General features: G+C 49.1%; 2 protein-coding genes across 4 annotated transcripts in view; both read left to right on the forward strand.

Annotated features, from left to right (window-relative positions):
* The first annotated feature begins 212 nt into the window (after window positions 1-212).
* LOC131582590 (collagen alpha-1(I) chain-like) lies at window positions 213-2,777 on the forward strand. 2 transcript variants are annotated; one of them, XM_058845922.1, is made up of 2 exons: window positions 213-710; window positions 892-2,777. In XM_058845922.1, the coding sequence occupies exon 2, from the start codon at window positions 1,226-1,228 to the stop codon at window positions 2,045-2,047; it is 822 nt and encodes a 273-aa protein (XP_058701905.1). In that variant the 5' UTR covers window positions 213-710; window positions 892-1,225; the 3' UTR covers window positions 2,048-2,777. The 2 variants fall into 2 exon arrangements, with proteins under 2 accessions (XP_058701905.1, XP_058701906.1); XM_058845923.1 differs by having other exon boundaries at window positions 892-2,367.
* A 3,569-nt stretch (window positions 2,778-6,346) lies between these two features.
* The window catches only part of TSHZ3 (teashirt zinc finger homeobox 3), a 65,789-nt gene continuing 50,068 nt past the window's right edge, over window positions 6,347-22,067 (forward strand). The window contains exons 1-2 of one of the 2 annotated variants that reach the window (XM_058846182.1): window positions 6,347-6,615; window positions 7,450-7,724. In XM_058846182.1, coding sequence (XP_058702165.1) covers window positions 7,685-7,724 — 40 coding nt within the window. In that variant the 5' untranslated portion in view covers window positions 6,347-6,615; window positions 7,450-7,684. The remainder of the gene's footprint in view (window positions 6,616-7,449; window positions 7,725-22,067) is intronic. The other variant, XM_058846181.1, reaches the window with a different exon arrangement.

Genomic DNA, 22,067 nt, shown 5'->3' on the forward strand with positions numbered 1-22,067 from the left:
CATTCCTTTCTCTCCATTGTGCACAGAGGAGAACAAAGAGAGGGAATCAATGGTGGTGTCAGATTTTCTCAGTTTCCCCGTCTCACCTGGCCCGGGCGGAGCAGAGCCCGGTGTCCGGCTGGGGAGCCGCGGCCCCGCTCTGCCCCCGCACACGGCGGGGCCGCGGTGCCGCTCGCCAAGGGCCGCCTGGGAGGGGACAAGCGCCGGGGACCGCCCCGGGCAGCGGGACAGCGGCGGGCTCAGGGCCTGCTGGGCGCTCCCGCACGGCGGATCGCAGCCGTGGCCATGTGTTCTCGGCGGAGGGCTGAGTGCGGGGGGATGCCGGGCTCGGCACGCAGCCCGCAGCCCCAGCGCTGTCCGTGCGCGGGGAGCTCAGCCTGGCCCCCGCGAGCATCCGCCGGCCAAGCGGGGCTTTGGGATTCTCGGCCCGACGGCCTCGCTGGGGCTGCCGTGTGCCCGTGTCGTGGCGGCCCGTGCGGCTCCGCCGCGGGCTCAGAGCGCTGCGGAGGAGGAGGAAGAGGAGGAAGAAGCGGAGGCTGCTCGGGGCTGCGGCCGAGCTGCCGGGAGCTGCTCGCTGTCCCCAGCCCGGTGCGCGTCCCCCCGGGGGTCCCGAGCTCCGCCCGCTCTTTGGGGACGGGCAGGGGCGGCTGCTGCCTCTCCCTTCCCCGGGCGGTCAGCGGGGCCCGGAGCGGGCCCACCGCCGGCGCCAGGTGAGCTACTGGCACATGGGGGATTCGTGCAGATAAACTTCTCTGAGCGAGCGCTGTGTGCAAACGCTAAAAAACCCGCCAGGGAAGGAAGTTTCTGTGAAAAAAAAAGGATTTTGCTCTAACTTAAGTTTTATCCGCTTCCCCCTTCAAGTTGTTTGTTTTCTTGGTTTTTTTTTAATAGAGTGTCTGAGCAGAAGAAAGTCTTCATTGCGTTGAGTCACATGCGGTCAGTAGAGGAGTCATCTGTGCCATGGGAACCTTCAGGTGATGCGAGAAACAAGCGGGGAATCCCTTCCACTTCTCCGGGATCCTGCAAATGCCTTTCAAATTAGCCAGCTCTGAGGATCAGTGCCAGGCTCTACAAGGCGTTCCCAAAGCCTGCAGCCAGTAAAACTTTGTGTAGGTAAAATTAGCTAAAGACCTTCTACTGAGAGAACAGCCTTTGTTGTCACATGTGGTGGAGTTCCAGGATCTGTAACTATTTTTCTTAAAAGGTTTTTCTACTGCCCCAGTGAATGCATTACGCTACAGTAGCTCTGAAATGGTATCGCTTATTTCCTTCAAAGCAGCGGCCGGTTGTTTCTTCAGGGACCCCAAGTCCTTTCAAGGGAGGGGAAAAAGTGATGGCTGAGCGGGACCGAATCGCGCCGACAAATACTTATTTTAAATCAGCATCATCTCCAAAGGGCGCAGCCCCTGGGAGCGTGGCGAGTGCCGGGCGGGCGCCGGTCGGGCCGAGCGGGGCTCAGCCCGGGGCAGATCCGACTGGGGCGAGCGGGAGCCGGGACAGCTCGGTGGCCTCAGCCCTTCTCCGTCGGAGAGGGAAGGCAGAGCCCCAGCCATTGGCCGCGGGGACGCGCCGGGGCCCGGCTCTCCGGGCATCGGCATCACCCCGCAGAGCCTCGGCCGGGGGCCGCTCTCGGTGCCCGAGTGTAACCGGGAACTTGCTGGCCCCAGTGGCGAGGGGCGGGCGGTGCTCTCCGGCCGCCGCGGGGCCCCGCGGGCGAGCAGCCGGCGCTGCTGCCGGGGGACGGAGGGAGCGGCCGCCGTGGGGCCGGGCACCGCCACCGCCCGCCGGGCAGCCCCGGCTGCGGGGCCGCTCCGGGACGGCCGCGGCGGAGCCCGGACCGGGCCGGCCCGCTCGGTCCATCCGAGCGCCCTGCGGCCGCTCGGCCGAAGCCTACCGCCCCCACCGCTGCCACTGTGCTTGGGGTTTTTCTCGGGGGGGATGTATTTCTGATGTCGGGGTAAGGTGGGGAATTGCTGTCAACTCCAGGCAGAAGAGAATCGATTCGGACAAGATTACTTACAGTTTAAAATGGGGTTTCCAAATATGAAGACACCGAGCGTGCTTACACTTTCCTATTTTCCTCGTGCTCTTCCCGAAATGCCTGGTCCTAATCGCAAGAACACAGCTATCCCAGTTCTGATTTTCTGGGGCTTATTACATGTCAGAACTGTAAAAGTCCTCTGGACAATTTACAGACAAAACATCTGGTTCGTTAAAGCAAAGCTACTGGACTAAGACAAACAAACTTTGCTGCTGTGTAAATTCACTTACCCAAACAATTTACATTCAAGCAAAGATTTTAGCCCGAAGAAAAACTTTTATTCATTTGTGTTCAGGAGGTTTGGGAATTCACTGGCATTTTAAAATAATTTTGCTCTAATAAAGTTATGTAGATATTACAAAATGTCTTTGTTCTCTTCTCAGATCATTATCGCTGCTATAATGGTTATTGACAACACTTTGTATTTTACAGAAGCGCGGTATCGTTTTCGGGCGTGGGCAGCGGGGGTTTTTAAACAAACTTGTCAGATCCGTATTCATCTGGTCCAGCCTTAATGAAAGCTCCCGCTTCTTTGTTCTCCGCCGGGAGAAACCGAACTACTTCCCGCATTTCGATGGGTGCCGCCGAGGGAAGGCTGTGCCCGGCACAGAGGGCAGAGCGGGCACGGGCTGCCGGGCGGTACCGGCCGCGGCCCAAGAGTTCTCCGCTCCCGGGGCCGGCAGGAGTCTCCGTGGGGCTGCCCGGGCCCGCTGGGACCCCCAGCCCCGCACTGGCCACCGGGGCTCGCCCCCCGGCCCCAGCCGCGCCGCCGCCCCCGCCAGGCGCTCCCGGGCCGCGGGCAGCGCTGCCCCGCAGCCGGCGGCTCCAGAGGCCCCGGCTCGCTGGTGCCCGGCCCTTCCCGCGGCTCCGGGGACGCTCGGCCGGAGAGGACCTGCAGTTCCCTGTCGGCTTCTCTGCCCCGCTCGAAGGGGAGGCTCCGGCAGAGCAGGGCCGGAGCTGGGGCGAGAGCAGAGAGGCCGGGGCCGGTCGGTCCCCGGGACTGAGCCCCGGGGAGCAGTGAACCGGTGCGAACAGAGAGGGAGAGCAGCCGCACGGGCACCGCGGCGCACGGCGCTCCCTGCCTTGTTTGCAGTGAGCAAGTGGCGAAACATCAACACGCTGCTCGGGAGAGAACAAGGTTAAAGCTCGGCTAAAACATGCTGGCTTCTAAGAGGCGGCTGTGTCAAGTTTACTAAACTTCCTCACTGATCCTCCCTGGCCGTTCCCATAGCCAGCAGTTTATTCCAGTGGTCCTTTATCGGCTCAGCCGCTGTCTCCACTCGGGCCGGGGCACGAAAAAGGTGTCTCGGGCAACTGGTGGAGTTTTGGTGGAGAGGAATGTTATGAGCAGTGAAAATATACACCAAAGAAGGGCAGCAAGCGGTGCCCAGCTGGGAAAGATAAAACATTCTTAGCTGGTGGAAACTTTAGGAGTGATGGTTATCTAATTATGTGACTTATAAATAATTGGTACCTTGCTTTAAAACTGCCAGGAAGGGCGAGCTTAGGGCTGAGCTTCGTGTGCTGAGTCTTTTTGGATGGAGTCTGTACAGCCATCGATTTGATGCGTTATGTTTGGAAATGTTGCACTTCATAAAATTACACGTTCTGGCTCTCTGGAATAGCCTGTGACCCCCAAAGAAGCCGGCGCACATGAAGGCATCTGCATTTCCCTCTGCAAATCGTCTGATAGAAAGATCAATAGATCTTCTTTTTTCTTAAAACAATGTATATAGTTAACAACCAAATTATTCCACAACTTCCTGAGCGTTTTGGCAGTGAGAGTTGTCAATGTGTAAGTGCAGTGCATGTGTCTGTGTGCACGAATATCTGCTGCCTTCCTCTCTCTCACACACACAAGAATTATTATTCTTAAGTGAACTGAGAAAGTTCCTCCGATGACTGTTTATGGAAAGTTTCACTTATTTCGTTCCCTCCCTGTCCCAGCTCGGCGCACTGGAACGAGCCCCTCACCCTCCGCTGCCGGCGCGTGTGGGCCGCCCTTTGCAGAGCCAGGTAAGCGCTGCTGGCTGCACAGAGCTCCCCACGCAGCGGGGCCGGGGACAGTCTCGCGTGTCTGGTCGTGCTGGTGACACCGTCCAGCTGCTCAGGTGCCACCTGCCAGCATCCTCCAGCTGCGCTGCGGGAGGCAGAGCTGTGTCTGGGAACCTGGTCAAACACAAATGCCACCCCACGCGCAAATCCACGCACGCGTGGGGCCGAGCGCAGCCGCGGGAGGAGGCTGCGCACCCGCGGAGCGGCGCCGGGCCCGAGGCGCTCGAACCCCGCCCGGCACCCCGGCCGAGCCCGGCAGCGGGCAGGGGCTGACATCCCTCCCTCGGGCGGGCTAAGTGTGACACAAAGGCAGCGAAAGAAGAGCGCATTTAGAGACAGGGAAGTGGAAGGAACAAAGTTCTCGCAACTTGCAACCGCCCCAAAATTCGGGATTGGTCGCTGCAGCTCGCTCCTCGCGAAGCCCCGCAGCCAGCAGCTGAGGAGGATCGGGATGGTCCCTGGCTTTGGAGAGGGCTCTCGCACATTTCAGAACAGCCTTTACAGGACTGCAGTGACTACACGCGCCCAGTCATTTTAATTTTGCTGTAGTTTTCAGGGCGCTTCACCAGCTCCTGGTGGCAGAGTGACCTTCCCCGCACTCCGTGCGGCGAGCAGGAGCAGAGACGGCCAGGGCTCCCGGGACTCTGGGCTGCCGAGGCTCCCGGCCGAGCATCCCAAAGTTTGTTTCGCGCTCCCTCGCTCCAGAGCTCGGAGGAATCCTCCATGTCGCGCAGCGCGGGCCGGCTCGGCCAGCAGTAGCTCAGCCCGGGGTTCGCCGCTCGCCGCTCCGCGCTCGGTGCGGTCCTGCCGCGGCCATCCCCGCGGAGCCGGGAGCGCAGCCGGACTGAGCGCGGGGCGCGCCCCGGCCCCTGTCCCTGCCCCTGGCCGGCAGCATCCTTCGGGGGGGTGGGGGGCGTGAATTATTTAGGTTTTCTATTTCCTACTTAAAGGGGGAGGAGGGAGAGAGAATGAAGGAGCTATTAACCGCAGCCGAGCTCTGCTTCCCCAGTCTGTCTAACATTTGTAAATACTTATGCTGCGGCTGGTCCCCTCCTCCCCGGTTAAGTTGTTTAGTATGTCGGTTATTTGTACCGAATCCCGGTCTGTGTAGTGTCTGATGTGTTGTCGTTGCAATGTGCAGCCAGGGTGACACTGATGGATGCGCCAATGGTGAGACGGACAGATGTTAGGGCGGATCTAGCGGCACGCACCGCCGCGGCGGCGAGCCCGCCCGCCCGCCCCGCCGGGGCTGCCCGCCGCCCGGCCCCGTCCTGCCGCACGGCTCACCCACGCTCACACACTCACACACACAGGGCTTTTTGGGGAGGGGGGGGACGTCTCGGTGTCGTCTCTTAAGCAGATCTGATCGCTCCTTCTGTGAGCAGATACTGTAACTGTGAGGAGCAACCAGCGAGTATCAATGAGATGGAACTGAGCGAGTTTGGCAGCAGAAGCGGCAATTGACAACTCACCATTTTCTTGTTTGCAAGAAATGTTTCGTTTTCCCCCAACAGTAGCAATTTCCCGGGGACTTTAGGCGACTGCGATTTTTTTTTCATCCTAAAGATCAGCTTAAAAAAAATGAACTCATAACAACAATAATCAAAAAAAAAAAAAAAAAATCCCAAACCTTCTCCACCCGTCATGTAAAGTGTTTGAATTTCCTGCAACTTGAAAGGGAAGCGAGAGCCCGAGAGCGGCACGGCGGCTTTATAGGATGTGAAGACGCAACAACATCTGCACTTAGTCAGGTATTTGGAATTATCCCAAATCTCGAAGAATGGGGGCGAGTGGAGATTTTTTTTTTTTTTTTGATCTTACCGTAAAAGTGAGCTCAGCCTTTTTTTTTTTTTTTTTTTTAATTCCTCCCCGTGAACTTTAAAAAAAAAAAAAAAAAAAAAAAAGAGCTACTTTTTTTTCTTCTTTCTTTCCTTCTTTTTTTTTTTTTTTTTTTTTTTTTTTTTCCTGTTGTTGTTGTTGCCGTGTCTCCCTTCCCCGCTGGCGGGGCCGGTGCGGGCGGAGCGGGGGCGGGAGCGGCCCGGGCCCCGCGCGCCCCCCGCCGCCCCGGCCCTCCCCGCGCCGCGCGGCCCCGCCGCCCAGGGATGCGCAATCAAACCCGCAGCACATCGATCCGCCGCCGCTCGCCGAACTGAGCGCGGCGGCTCGGCAGTGAACTTGGACCGAGAAAAAAAAAAAATTAAAAAAAACCCCAAAAAAACAAAAAACTGAGAGAGAGAGGGGAAAAAAAAAATCTACCCCCAAAACAGGGAAAACGAGGGAAAAGTGCTCCTTTCCGAAGAGCCGGGTGCGTGGGGCGCGGGCGCTGCTCGCTCCCCGCCGCTCTGGCCCCGCGGGGCGGGAGCAGCGGCTCCGCTGGCGGGGGCGCCGCCGGTAGCGGCCGCCGGCCGGGGCGGCCCCGACACCGCCCGCCCGCAGGCGCGGAGCGGAGCGCGGCGGCCGCGGCGCCAGCCAGGTGGGAGCCGGCGGGCTGGATGTGTCGGCGGGCGGGCGGCGCGCCGGTGAGTGCGGCCGGGGCGGGCAGCGCTGCGGGGCGCGGCGGGGAGCCGGGGCTGCCGCCGCCGCTGTCACCGCGCGGGGCGGCCGGGATGGAGCGGCGGGCCGGGCCCTCCTCGCCGGGGGGGGCGGGGGCGGCAGGGAGGGGGGGTTCCCGTGGCCCGGCGTGGCGGGAGGGGTCCCGTGCTCCGGCATGGAGGGAGGCGATGGCTGCGGGGGGCTCCGGCGGGGAACGGGTGCGCGCGGGGGCGGAAAGGGAAGGGCTGCGGCGGGGAGCGGGCGAGCGGCGCGGAGCCCGGCGGACTGCCCTGCCTGTCCCTGCCCGGCCAGCCCTCCGCCGCCGCCGCGGGCGGCTCGGGAGACCGCCGGCGGGCGAAGTTAGGTGGCGGAGGGGGCTTGGCGAGGGGGTCGCCCCGGCCGGCGGGGCAGACCCCTGCCCGCCCCCGTGCCCGGTCCGGCGGGCGATGCGCGCTGAGTGAAGGCGCGGCCCGGGGCGGGCGGCGGCGGTGCCCCGCTCCCTCTCGGCGGACCAGTTTGAGTGACACCGCGATCATCTCGTTTCCCTTCAAGCTTCGCCTGTTGCCGCCGCCGCCGCCGCCGCCGCTCCAGCGCCGAGCCGGGAGTGGAGAGCGCAGGCTGAGGCTCCGCCGGCTCCGGCCAAGAGATCCCCTGTCTTTATGCCGTGATCTCCCAGCCCGGCCAGGCACCGGGGGCGCAGGGCGGGGTGGGGGGGACTGCGGGCTCTCCCCAGCCCTCCCGCCCGCACACCTCTTCGGGGGGCTTCCCCTCCTCCTTCCTCCGGGGCGATTTGTCAAACTTCCCCCCTCTTCTGCCAGCAGCAGCAGCAGCAGCAGCAGCAGGGCTGTCCTCTCCTCTGTGCCGCCTCCTCCTCCTCCGCCGCCGCCGCCTCCTCCTCCTACTCGGCATCGTGTATGCACAGCAACAAAAAATATATCCCCGACCCAGCCCTCGCGCCGAGGCTGGAGCAGCTCACCGGATCTCTGGGGCTGAGGCAACTCTTCCCACCCCCGCGCCCCGGCTGCCCCCCCCCGCCGGCGCCCGCAGGAGCCCAGCATGCCGAGGAGGAAGCAGCAAGCGCCCCGGCGCGCAGCAGGTACGAGAGCCGCTTCTCTTCCTTCCCTGCCTTCCCTTCCCTTCCCTCCGCGGCCGCTGGCTTCTCCTCTCGCTTCCCTCCGTCTCTTTCATAAGCGGTTCCCGGCGGGCTCCGCCGCCGCTCCTGCCCCGCTCCTGCCCCGCTGCCGAGGGCTCTGCCGAGCAACTCCCGGGCTGGAGGCGCAGCGCCGGGGCTGGGGGGGTTGGGGGGAATTTTATTTGTTTTTTTCCTTTGGGGTGGGGGGCGCGCGAAAGCCCGTTCCCCACTTTTGGTGCCCACTTTGAATTATTCCGAACTCTGCCATCGCCCGGCTCGGTTCTGGGGGTAACCCTGTGCGAGGGGCAGGCGGATGTGTGCGGGCACACGCTGCTCGGGCTCGTATGGTCGGTGTCACTCTGGGGCTGGGGGAAGCAAGGAGGCGAATTTTGGTTATTTCCAGCCCGTACTTTGGCACCTACTTTGCTTCTATCCCTCGTAGTCCTCGTTCTTCTACATCCCCTTCCCTCACAGGCAAATGGTTTGTGAAAACCAGGGAAAATACTCTTTTCATTTTTTTTTTTTTTTTCCTATTAAAAAAAGAGAGAGGATATGTATTAATACATGGCACGCTCTGAATGAAGTGGCAGGGACAAAACAAACTCACTCTGCAGTGTGAGTTGAAAATCCAAGCCCAGAACTGGTTCCTTTGCCCAACTTTTACCTTTTTCTCTTCTGCCCTCGTACTGCACTGGAGATGTCTCTGCCGGACAGACAGGCTCTCCTAGTTGGTCACTTTCTTTGGTAGCCTCTTCTGTTAATCCTATTGATTTCTTATTTATGAGTCCAGAGGAGAAGCTGCAAAGTAAACCAAAGGGAAAAAAAAAAAAAAAAAAGGGTCTGTGTATTGTCAAGTGACTGGTGAATGTTTCTGATAGTGCCTTTACAATTTCCACCGTTTTGTTTTTTTTCCCTTTTTAGAAATACTTTTCCAAGCTTTGTGCTGGTGAGGTTTTTTGTTTGTTTGGCTTGTTTTCCTTTTGCCAGAAATGTCAACTCCTGTTAAACTTAAGCAGCATTTTTTGGAAAAGCCAAACTGAAAAGAAAACAGTAAAAGAAAAGCCCCACATAATTTTACAGTAATCCTTAGTTGGGGATATGTGGGCTGGAAAAGGTTTCCTTGGCCTGTTGCCATCCTTGATTTGATGTCTGATTGATCGCCTGTCATCTGGCAGCCTTTGATCTATTCATTCCCGATAAACATCAATAAATCACTTGCCATGGTAACGCCAGCCTCGGTGACGTCACACGTGGCCTGTCAACTCTGTTAGCGCGACTCGAGGGGCTGTGGCGAGCGCTGCCCCCGCTGGGCTGGCCAGGCCCGGGGGCAGGCACGGCCTCTGCCCGGGGACAGCCCCGCTCCGGGGGCTGCCAGCCCCGCCAGGCCGCGGGGGAAGTTTTCCAGAGGCGCCGGCAGCATCCCTGGCAGCGCGGCTGTGCCTGCGCTCAGGACAGCCTGAGCAGGTAGCGCTGGAGCCTGGCCTTGGGGGGCTGGTGCATCCCTGACATTCTGCAGCGTGGCACTGCTCCCACACCTCCTGGCCGCTGCTCGAGTGGGGTGGTTTGGGTTTAGTAAACAGCGAGGGGCTCGGGGACTCGCACAGATTGTAAATAACAATGTGCATGTTTCCTTTCTTCTCCTCCTTGACATCCGCATGCCTTCGGCCAGTACTTTTGAAATAGGGAAATAGACTTCCCAGCTGTCTTACCCTGCACACAAACAGCTAGAAAGTTTGGAAAGTTTCTCAGTACAGTAGTGATACCATCTAGCAAACAATATCGTAGCCAAATACTTCATGATAATATTTTGCTTTTCTGGCCCGTGCCATCAAATAACAATTTTCAAGAAAAAATGACAGAGGTGAACTTTTCCTGATACTTGGGAAATTCTATTTGGTAATGTGAATTTAGTTCTGCAAAATCTAGCTTTTCCATGTGTTTGACACACTCGACTCTGCTGTAAACTGGGCTCTCTCTCCACAGGCTGCAAGAAAACACACTAAACACACAATCTGAGGTATCCTTCTCTCCCTCCACCACTCTCTGTCTCTCCCTCCTTTCTCAAGTGGATCATCCATGATGTGCGATCTATCTTTCATATTTAGCAGAAGTGTAATCTCTTAAAACTTTTAGCTTTTTGATAGCCACATTAAACATTTAGTATTGGGTATAATTGCTTCCCACTGAGATGCTGCTTTTATTGGTCACACTGGAAATGTTACTTTTTTTCTAATAGCAGTAAAAGCGGAGGCTTTTTTTTAACACCTTAAAAAACAGCTAAGAAATAACAGGTTAGTTAAGAAATATTCATTACAAAAACTTGACTGCAGGACTAATAGGAGATGGAAGAATGGTTTTGCTCTATCAAAATGACCCGTCAAAACGACTTTGTTTCATATTTGATTTAATTGTCTCTCTCCTGACAGGCACATTCATCAATAGCTTAATGGTCAATCAGAAGTTGGCAGAGTGAGTGCTTTCATTCTTTCCCATACACTAGCTTTGGCTTTACTTTATCAAAATGCCTCTGCCTAATGGATATGGGGGATGTAGAATGACTGAAGGGCTACTTATTTGACAAGAGTGAAAAAACAAGAACATTTATGCTGTTGATAAGTGCATGAAGATAAATAAGTGAGCTGTATGAGGCGTTTTATTTTAAGACAGAAGAAACTTACTTTTTTTTTTGCCCCCCCTTTTTGGCTTGAGAGCTGCAAGTTATAAGGTTCATGACTGCTTTTGTGGCATACTGAGAGTGATGACAAATTGATTGCTTGGTACTGAGAGAGAAAAAAAGGTGGTGGTGGGGGGAGAATTAAAGATGTCTGCTGATTGGTAACTCAGGAAATCCAGTCCCCAGCAACCTTGAGAATACTCGAGAATTTTTTTTTCTCCAAACTGAAAGGTCCGCTCAGCCATAAAAAAAGAAAAGTTGTTTTGCCAGCTTCATTAGTGTTCACCTAATTAGCTGTAAACCTGATGGATTCCTGACAGCTTTAATGATTGGAGATGACAAGCTCCACGCAGTGTCATCCAGCAGAATTAGGTTTGCAGCTAGTTTGATGTAATCAAGTTGATATTACACAGTCCTGGTTGCCTTTAGTTGTGCATTAACTCAATTTTCTGCTGCAGGTGACAAATGGGCTTTGGTACCTGGATAATCATGTCATAGGAATTAGGACCCTTTTAATGGTCTGGAGTAGAATAACAACAACAAAGAACTCTCAGCAGCACAGAGCTCGCAGACATAACAGACAGGTGCACAAATTCTTTATGTCTAGCTCAAGTGTTAACACCACACTGTGGAAGAGTAAAGCTGTCTCTGAGAATCAAGAATCTGTAAAAATGATAATTTCACTTTGTTTGCTTTGAGACTCAGCTGTATATCGTAGGTAAATTTGGGAAGGAGAGTCAGACATTGTAATTTTATTCCTCACCTGTTAAAGCAAGAAGATGGTCAGAATTGCTGCTCCAAAGACTTCTGTCATGTAAGTCAGGAGGAAGAAGGTATTTACCAGTTAGAGGCTACTGTCTGGGGAAGCTAAGATATTGTATTAATAGAGGCCAGTCTTGTTCACGCAAACAGTAATTATCTATCCTTAAATTATAGCTTTCACTTGCAGCTTTTTAAAAAACCTATTTAAAAGATCAAGAAAATGTACTTCCTACTGACACAAATGACTTAATACATATTTTGTATACATACCTTCTGAGTAGGGTTTGGGAACTAGTGGTTTGCTGGAATCACATTTAGTTTACTTCTTTATTTATTTCTATATTTAATACAACAGTAAGACCCAGATAACTGCACTGAGTTTTCAAGTCTCAGGGAAAAAAAAAAAAAAAAAAAACCCAATCAGACCTGGGCCTATGTTATTTTTTATTTTTTTTTTTTTAACCATAGTATGTTTTAAACCCTAGAGATTGCTGCATGCTTTTTAGGCTCTTCCCAACTTCTGCGCTCACATTTAAAAGCTGCACCTGGTCGGTGTGAGCACTGAAATACACGGAATTGATGCTTCAGAGGTGCGGAGCACTTCCACTTTCCAGGGACTTGAGTGCTGGTGGCAGCCCTCAGCCCCTCCAGCGCGGGGCTGGGGGTGCAGCACAGCAAACAGATGCAAGATGGCACACAGGTTGTGCCGCCAGATTTCCAGGCAGCTCTGACTCCAGCAACTCGAACGCTCGCTTTAATTTATGGCAATTGCTTGCAACTACATACATACCCCAAAAGTAAATGTAGCGATAAAGTAGGCTACCTATAAAGGTACTTGCAGTGTCAGCCCTTGGTATGTTATTTGCCTCCAAACCTGCCACATATTTCTCTGTTGGGCAGAGATTCTTCCTAGCAGCAAGCTGACAAAATGATTAGTTATGGCTGTCCTCTGCTTTTTTTTTTTTTTTTCCGGCAAAGTGTGAAGGAACAATGCAAAAAAAAAAAATATACAAAAAAAAAAAAAAAAGAGAAGGGGAAAAAAAAAAGAAAAAGAGGCATAAATATAAAAAGGTTTGATAGATTCCCCTGAATATCCGCCTGGAAAACAGAATTTTCCAGAATCAGCTGCCATTTCTCCCATTAGCTTGACAGCTGTCAATTAGGGCTTCAGTGCTCTCCTGGGCCACAGTTTATTGCGTGCGGTTGATGTTGTCATTTTGTTCTCGGTTTTGCCTTGAGCACTATCATGAGCAGGAGTGAAATAGTCAATAACTGATGTATCAGCAGTTATTTCTTAAATTGGCTTACAAGTCTGCATTTTTCCTCTTTTTACTAAAGATTGTTTTGTAAAGTGATTAGAATGAATTGTGACTGCTGCAGGGTTATGGGAAATGCAGTGAAGCTAGGGTGAGTTAGCAGGATTAGAGTGGGTCCTTTTTGTCAGCCCTGCTTCCAGGATTAGTGGAAACTGTATAGAAAAGATCACCTTCAGGGTGAAGTGTGGGGTACATTTTTAAGCGTGCTACGTGCACGCTTATGCAGAAACATATGGTGGTACAGAGTGAAAGAAAAGAAATCGTTTGCCAGGACATAAAGTAACCTATGTGCTATCTTTCTGAGCAAACCTAGGCACTGCTGCCTTTACGGTGTAGTAATCCTTATTTTAATCCAATGTCGTGGCTGCTTCCTAGAGAATCCAAATACAGATTGCCAGATTTTAACACAGCCCTGTTTTCAAGGTGCTGCTAGTGGATCAGGTATTAAGATGCCTGAAGTGTTGCATTGTCAAGTAGGAGTGTATGTGTGTGTATGGTTATGATACAACACCAAAAATAACATAGTTGCTGAGCAGTCGCGTGTTATCTTATCTGTGAAATACTTCAGCATCATTTACTAAACAATCTACCTCAGGTGTTTTAGTCTGGTGATTTTTTTTTTTTCTTCTCCGTGTGTTTGGTAATTTTTTTAAAATTTAGTTACGCCCAAATTGTGGTTTATCAGCCTTAAGTTAAAAATGAAAGGTGAATACAATATATTGTATTTGGTAACAATGATATGGACTGGTACATCCAGACAGATAATATGCAGTTGTAATTAGAGTGAATAGACAGGCATTCATTTTCAAATTCTTTGACACATGCATAAAATAGTCATATAATAAGATAAGATGACAATTTTATGTTAGGTTGATAAAGTGTCCCGATACATGCATTTAAATGTCTGTAAGCCTTTTTTTATCCAGACAGATTAATTCTAGTTTCCAGCATTTGCAGTTAGACATTAAATTAATTTTAAGAATCCCACTAAACAATGGATGCATTGCTTTTTTGTGTGTGTATGTGTCATAACCTAAAGCAGGAGGATTGAAAAAAATTTGTGCAATTGATTTTTCTTGATTTCAGTGTAAAAAAATATAAAGCATGAAAATTGACTCAAAGGATTTAAAACATAGTCCATGAGAGATTGTATTGTAGTTTTCTTAAGTACAATAATGCAGAATAGAACATTGTCAGAGCTTGAAATTGTTTGTTACCATTTTCATAGAAAGAACTGAAAGAGTTGAAATAAGTAGGGCTTAATTTCAGAGACTGTGAGATTCATCCTACTGCATTTGCCTGATTTTGCGCCTGAAAGATATTTTGGTCATCTCAGCAGAGAGCCAATCTGCAGAATTTAAACACTTCTTATTGCAGGCATCAACTTTAAGATATTTCTCAGAAAATGTTCAAAGGGTTTTTTTCCCCTGGGGGCGGAGGGAGAGTAGGGGAAGAGTTACCAGAGGATCATAAAATATCTGAAAGCTCTTTGCCAATGCCATTACCTGGCCTCTTCGGGCAGTAAAGGGACAACTCTTCAAGAATAATCTAAGTTCGTATTTTAGACTTAATTATAAATTATTAATTAACTCTGTCAGGACACATGTTATTAATTATGACTCTCTTTTCTTCATTCAGAGCAGCTGTTGGGAATCACGTAAGTTGCCTGTGCTTGTTGGTGTGGGAGTTTGCCAGCGAGGAGCCTCCATGCCCAGCCCTGCTCACCTGCAGCTCCCGCGCGGCTGTTGGGCAGCTCCGCCTGGCCATCAATGCAAGTTTTGGGGTGGCCCAGTGCGCTCACAATTAGTGACCATTGTCACAGCGCTGGGTTTTAGGTCCTGTCCATAAATAATTCCCGTTTTAGCCAGGCTGTGTGGTGGTGGGGAGGTGGGAAGGGCGGCGGCCAAGCCTTGGCGAGGACGAAGCCAGGCGGTTTCCTTGCCCTTCCGCCAAACTCCCGCCAAACTTCCCGCACGGGCACAGAGCAGAGGGCTGCTTTATAATTCGTTTGGAATGATCCAAATTCATTTACTTTTGATATTTCCATCATTAAATTGAGCCCTCTGTTTCAGTTTCTTATGTGTTCTTTGCGGAATGCATGTTGCATAAAATAGGCAATTTTTAATGAACAATTTAATGTAAATGGGTTCTGAATTTAAATTAATATTAATGAAGCTTTGAGTGAATTTATTTTGCATACGTAAAGGCTTGTAACTCTTTCACTCATACACTCTTGTCTTTATGTACTAACACATTGGTTAGGTGAATTGGCTAGTTTCCATATTTTGTGATTAAAAACTCTAATGGATTTTACATGGATATTTGTGCTAGTGCAGCTTTGCGCAGGTTACTATCGCTAGCAATAACGTACCTGCCTTGATATTCAGATTTTTGTAGTTAACATTTCGCTGTTACCCCAGCGTTTCTGTGTTTCTTCCTACTTTGGTTTCGCCTTCATGCTTAAAGAACAAAATACTCCGACAATAGTCACCACAGTCAAGATGTTTTCTTTCTTTGGCTTACCTCTAATGCATTATGTATTTAGAAATGATGGGATGTTCTATAATTAATTCTGTTAGATGTAATTGCTATAATCACTTTGATGCTACACATAATAAAAGTAATATGGTAAGCATACGGAAAAATATAAACACCTTATTGTAATACTTTTTGTAAAATTCTTTAACAAATCTTGGTTAAAGCGGAACCTCCGCTTCCGTATTTTGTCAGAGTTCATATATTTTTTTAAAAAAAAGTACATTACTTTAGTAAATGAATTAATTTTAGATATTGAAAAGATTTTGACAGGCAGGTTGTCTTGTGTGTGTGCGTGAATATCCCTGACTCTGTGCAGTATTAAAGATGTAGTTCATTAAGAAGCCAATCTTCAGCGTGGCTACAAGTGAGACATAAATATCACTGTGTATCTCATGAAATGAGAGACAAATATGTACATTATATCAAAACCCAGGACATAGGAAATAACACAGGAATGGAACTGTACAATGGAAAGCTTCTTTGTAGCGCAAAATTATGGGAAATATAAAATGTATGAAGGGCAGCATGTAACTAGAGAGGGAGTTTTTCAGGCATGGTCCCAAGTGGGAAAAAGACTACAGAAGGTGGTTTCCCTCCTCCTGCTTTTTTCTTTCTTTTTTTTTTTTTTTTTTTCTTTTTTAACAAGTAGCTTTGAGTTATTGTTTGCAAACACAGTTTTTGATAGGGAGGAAATGAAAAAAATATGTGCACTGGGTTAAGCTGTGTAGCTGATATCCTTGATTCTGTAACAAAAAATGTTAATATGGCTATAGTTCTTAATTAGTTGCACACCATACTTAATGCTGCAAAGGTCACTTGGTTTTATGGTCCAGCTTCGCCTATGAATTTGTATGTTTCCCCCCAAATTTATATTTCTCTCTCATGGATTTTCTAAGCAATTGAGTGTGCAAATTGTGGTGAAAATGCAAACTAGGAACAGGATTAGAAAAATACATTTAACGCGGACAAAGAGGAGGGTTTTTTAATTTTTTTTTTTTTTTCTTCTGGTGTTATTTTCAAATAATGCACAGCCTTTGCGTGGCGAGCAGCAGTATTACATTTAACTTCTGTAAGCTGAACAAACAAACCCTGACCAAGCTCTCGCTGGATTGTTCTGGGGAAGAACAGAACAGGGTGCTGTTTCTGAGTGTCTCTGGGACTGGGCTCGCTGCCGCAGCCCTTTCCCTGCTAGGTCAAGCCTGTTGCTGGAGGGCCAGATCGCAGCAGGGGCCTCCAGGAGGCTTGGCCAGGCTGCTCCAGACTGGCAGCCATCAGTCATCCATCTGTGACACAGAGTCTGTTTTTGATGGCAGGGATGATAAAAGGCCTGGGAACTGTATAGGCCCTTGTAATCAGGGCCAGTGCTGACATCCTTCTCAACTTTGACAGCTTCTTCCTTTTCTCTCTTCACCGCCAAGACTGTCTCAACTGGATTTTTTTTTTTTTCCTCTCTCTTGTTTCATGTACTTGATCAGTCTCAGATGCTGGGAATTATTTTTTTCTGGAGGGAGGGGGAGTGTTTCTTTTGGTTTGTGGGTTGGGCAGGTGTGAGAGGAAGTCTGGTTTTTTTTTTTTATTTTTTTTTTTTGTACTGTAGGCCTGTTGCTAATTAATGTTCCTCCATAAGATTCTGTCGGAGTTGAGTAATGTTTTTGATCTTTATGCCTGATAACTGCATACTTAATGAGATTTCAAAGCTGTGAGTGCAGCTCCCTACAATTATTGACAGATGCCTTTTCTTTGCCATTGGGTTCAGCTTCATAAATCCTCCTGCAGTAATGAGGTTCAGAAGTGCCACCCTGCCAGTGAGCTAATGAAAGAGGGGGGGAGGGAGGGAACAGCTCATGCCTGCCTGACACATTTTTTTCCTTTAAAATTTACTATGCAGATGTCAAGCTGTGGGACGATTACTTCAAACATGCTAATTTTTATCTTGCTTTTGTGTCAAGCCTGCATGCCATTTTTCCCCCCCAATAATAAATAAAAATAGAAACCTCAACCTATTTAAATTTTATCATGGATCATAACTATTGAAGACTTTGATATATGTGTGTTCTTTTGCAGTTTCCAGTCAGTGGAGCAGTTTTTTGAAATCCGAAGGGTAGAGAGAGGTTAAAAAATAAAAAAATCAAGGGGGGGAAAAAAATAAAAAAGGCAGCAAGCTGCCTCGGCCGCACGTCAGCCTGCCCTAACCGTGCACTTGAAACATCGGAGATTTCATTTTAGAGTTCTGAAACTAAATCCTGGTGGAGAATAGCCGCACCATGCCAAACAGTCGATTTCCTTTTCAGCAGAGCCATACATCACTGACCCACCCTTCCCTCCCGACAGAATGACATGTGTCATTTATCACCGGGCCCTGCCAGAGCGCGGGGGGGCACGGGCAGCTCCCGCTCCGGCGCTGCTGGATCTGCTCCGGCCGGGAACCGGGGCAGGGAACAGGGATGGGAGCGCCCGGCTGTGCTGGGGGCACCGCCACACTCGCTGAGGAGGTTGTGTGCTTTCACATTATCTGCTAAGTCGCCTTGTCCAGCCCCCTGAAGGTTTTTCCCTCCTGTATTCTTTCTCTCTCAGTGTGTCTTCATTTCTCTTTTTTTTCCCCCTTTTTTTTTTTTGAGTTTGGCAGTTGGGACAAACTGGCTGACACGTATCATTCAAGCAGCACCAGCTTGCTGGGGGTTGTGTAAATGAATCTGGGAGCTCTTGGTTTCACATGATTCAAACGTGCATTATTGAAGATGGATGTTCCTTAAAAAAAGATTGATGATGGATATCAGGCTTATAGTGCCATTTATCATTTTGAATATTATTTAGACTTGCCGTGTAAAGCTGTAACTTGAGAGTTGGATGAGCTGGGACAGAATGGAGGCCTCGGCGTGCACGTTGTGATTGATGGCTTTGCTTTCTCATTGTTTGTTACCAGATACTCGCTGGTCATTACAGGAGTGCCTTACAATTGTTTTAGGGGCTGGATTTCCGTGTGTGTATGTGTGTGTGTTTGTACAACAGGGAGAGGGACGGGCAGAGGCAGAGTTAAGTTTTTAGTGGGAGCATTTCAACAATTGTAAAGAATCTAGACAAAGCCGTGGTCCGTGCAAGGATACAGGCAGCCTTTTGCATGAACACAGAGACTTGCCGTGTGTAACACTAAAATATAAGCAGGACTGTAGCTGATCCAGTGTAACATTGCCAGGCATTGCCACTTCCAGTATAAAAATGTGCTTGTGAACAGATTAACACACTCCAGCTTCCTTTCGCTAACAGGATGCACTTTTTTTTTTTTTTTTTTTTCTGGGTCCCAAATAATGGCAAAGAAAAGAAAGTTCTAGGACATAATTATTTCAGCATTCAGATATTTCTTTTCTACCCACGCTCTTCATCCAGGATTGAGAATCTTTGAGTCTTGGTGTTCGCTCCCAAGTGTCCAGGGTGCTCCTGGAGGGTGGATGGCCTGGCTGTGCAAGTAGTGAGGGCAATCCCTTTCCTCTTTGAAGCAGTTTTGTTGGAACCAGGACACCCCCACCTGCTGGAAGAATTAAGGAAACAGCTTTTTATAGGCAATTAAATCTTTCCTTGGAAGCGCAGGCAGGGACTTTCAGGAGGTAGACGCTCCAACAATGGAGCAGCCTTAGCAATAGGAGGTGCCAAAACTTCGGGTGTTGGGGTGTTTGTGCATCTTCAGGCAAGTGTGATACCCAGCCTGGTTAGACTTGTTCTGAGTTGACAAACTATTGGCTGACCCTAAAAAACTCCAATGGTTTACAGGAGCGGTGGGTAAAATGAGACAAGAATTACTTTGTTGGATCAGTCTTGAATTTGCACAGGTAGATGGTATTTTTGAAATACTTCTTGTCACATCAACTTTTTCTTTGATTGTAGGATGACCTCCTAGCAAAAGGGAATGACAGCAATCTTTAATAAACATTTAGTTTAAAACATTTTTTTTTAAAGCCAGCAGGGACCTTATATGTGTTTTATAGAAATGAGTTTTTCAGTTCCATTTACTTTTGGTACACTCAGTTGTCAAAAGTAAGGAGAATTCAAGTTTATACCCTTCATTCAAGTCCAACACCATGAAAAAACTCTGAAAAAACATAATACTTTTTATAAAGCCTTAAACGGTATAAGGTAAAACTTTGCTCTGCTACTCCTGCACTTGTGTAACACAGTAGGTAATTGAAGTACAAGTGCCAATTTGCTGTAACAATTGTAAACACACCTTGATACAAATGGCATCATTGCATTCTTACTGATTAGAAAACTTTGCTATTAATAGACACAAAGTCCATTTCAGGTGTAATTGGTAAGGAGCTGAGTGCACTCATGGGAAGAAACCTTGTTTTGTTTTTTGTTCGCTTTTATTCTTATCCCTTTTTTCAGTTTTATAGCTGGAGACATGATTTATTGCAGCCATCCATCTTTGGGGCTCATCCATCACATCCTGGTTGCTAGGCAATCATGGCAGCAGCTGTTTGCTTTGAATCAGACAGAAAAGTTGTCAATCATCAAAGGCAGGTGAATAGCATTAGAAACACGCTATTGTCAGACGGAATAATTAATCAAAGAGAGAAAAGATAATTAAAAAGATATGACCCTTGCAAGTACTTGCTCTGGGTTGCCTGGAAAAAAGAAAAACTGCCTGGTCTTTTCTAGACACTTAAGCAGCTGAGGGCTGATAAAATATGCACTCTGCAGTGCATAGTTTTTAATTAATTGAAAAAGGTTCAACATTCAAAGACGATGCTGGAGAAAAGTCTGATTATGAGCATAAGTAATATTTATTGTTTGCATGAAAGGCTTGACATGGAGTTCTAACTTTCTGTCACAAATCTCCTGCATGCTTGCACTAAGCCTCTTTCAGCTTCACTATCTTCCCTGGCAGTTACTGGAGTGTGTGGTTAGTCTGTCCAAGTGAGGGTCCTGCGGCTTTCATCCAGCCTTTTCATCCTGGGCCACCTTTCCAGGGCATTGTCTCCTTGGCCGTCCCCTGCAGCAGGGCTGGAGTGCACGAGCCCTGCCATCAGCTCAGCGAGGCTGCAGCACTGCCCTTTCTTCAGCACAGGAAAGGTGTCCAGGCACTACCTACCTCATTTCCAATCAGCCTGAGCAATAACAGGCTCATGTGACCCCATTCTGAACCCTGGTTTTCCAGCAATCCTGTGATTTGTAGCTGGAATGATGGATGAGAAGGCTGCTGCAAAGCCCAGGTTCCAACTCCTCCAAGTTTGGGTACCCTGGCAGTGGGTGCAGCGGAGCACACCCAGCACAGGTGTGCACAGGAATGCACTTGTAGGTAGTGCAGTGCTGACCTGTGTGTGTAAAACAGCTGGGCAGAGCTGGTACTGCTGCCAGCAGAGCAGGGCTGAGTGCTTCTGCTGCCCAAAAGCTGAGTCTGAGGCTGAATGTGACACAACATTTCTGTGAGAATGTAATGCCTTATGGTTGATTGCTGGGCAAAGTGCTCATGTAGTCCAAAAAACCCCAACTTTGGTGTTTGTGCTTTGAAGGTATCTGTGGATACACTGATCTCAGGAGAACAGAGGTATGATGATTGCATTAGCAGTGTTTCTTTTTTACAAAGTAGTTTGTAAGTAGTGATGCAGAGGTGGCTGCCACGCTGCCCCTCTGTATTTTCCATTTTTGGTTTCATACTTTCCTTACCCTGTTTTCTAGAAATGAACAAAGAAACTTCAAGTTCATGCTGCCAGGAGAACAAACCTGGTTACTTTTAATATCAAAAGTAGATATTGTGTAGATAATCAGCAAGATTTGCAAGGATGTGTGCTGTGAAATGTTGGGAATTTAAACTGCAGAATGAAAACCTTGTACACCGTTCTGCACACACCGTCCCTTTCACTCCGGCTGATAGCTCCGAGTGTTCTTTGCACAATTCTTCGTGTCAGTGTGTCACAAGCAGCTCCTCTGCTAATTGTGTGTAGCCTGTATCACATTTTCTGCTCTCACACCCTGTTTCACTTGTAATCATTCCAGTATTTACTTAGAGGAGGAGAGAACACAGCTAAGAAGGAAATGGGGTGCCATCTGAGTGCTGGGTATGACACATCTGCTGCATAGAGCTATTCTTCCAACACTGGGAGCAGGAAGCTCAGGCTGCAGCTAGCTTGGATGACTTGGAGAGATCTGTATCCTCAAGTAACATTTCATATTAGTGATTCCTCAGAACGTCATGTTCACCAAAGTTTGTGTGAGAAATAAAAGAAATCTCTTGAAAAGCACAGTACTGCATATTAGCAGTACTGGCTTTAGAAATATCATCTGTGCACTGCGCGACCAAAGTCAGCACCCCCCTGGCTGATAGCCCAGCGCTTCTGTGTAAAGTTAGGATGTTGTCTGGAGCTTCTGGCAGGTATTTTTTTTTTTTAGTAGGACTAACTCTTTTCCTTCTGTATGTAATAGTAATTCAGTCTGACACATTACTGGCATTTTTTGTCATAGGTGAGTGGGCCCTGTGCCTGTACAGGGCAAATGGGGGGATGCTTGTGTACAGGAATGCAGTGCTTTCTCTAGCACGTTTCTGTGGATTAAATAAATGTGGGATAGCCATGCCAGCATGGGAGGTGACATATTTATGGCTAAAGAGCTCTTTTCTTCTTTGCTGGGAAGCAGATTTGTCTCCTTTTCACATATCAACACCTCTGATACCTTTTCAAGTATTTGCTGTATTTCAGATCTGCTGATCACTGTTTTATTTACTGATAGGGGAACTGTGGCAGTAGTTCCCTAATGGAGGGATATATAGTGCTGACATCAAGGAAATGTTGGCTAAGAGACATATGGATAGATGGCTGCATGTTGGAATATAGGTGGTTATTGTTAGTCTGATAGTGACTTTTTAGCACACTGTATATGAAAGTTTTCTATGATAATGCTTCCCTCTGCTCAGCAAGGTGAGATGCATCTTATCCCTCTTATTTTTCCTAGTCTCTATTCTATGCATGGTGTTGAGGGAAGACAGAATAGCTGTTCCTTATTTACAATGTTTATTGCACAGGTGAA

Source organism: Poecile atricapillus, chromosome 10 (genome assembly GCF_030490865.1).
Source record: "Poecile atricapillus isolate bPoeAtr1 chromosome 10, bPoeAtr1.hap1, whole genome shotgun sequence".
Lineage (NCBI taxonomy): Eukaryota > Metazoa > Chordata > Aves > Passeriformes > Paridae > Poecile > Poecile atricapillus.

Coding starts and splice junctions, on each gene's coding strand:
- LOC131582590 (XM_058845922.1), top strand. CDS start 1,226: ATGCATTACGCTACAGTAGCTCTGAAATGGTATCGCTTATTTCCTTCA.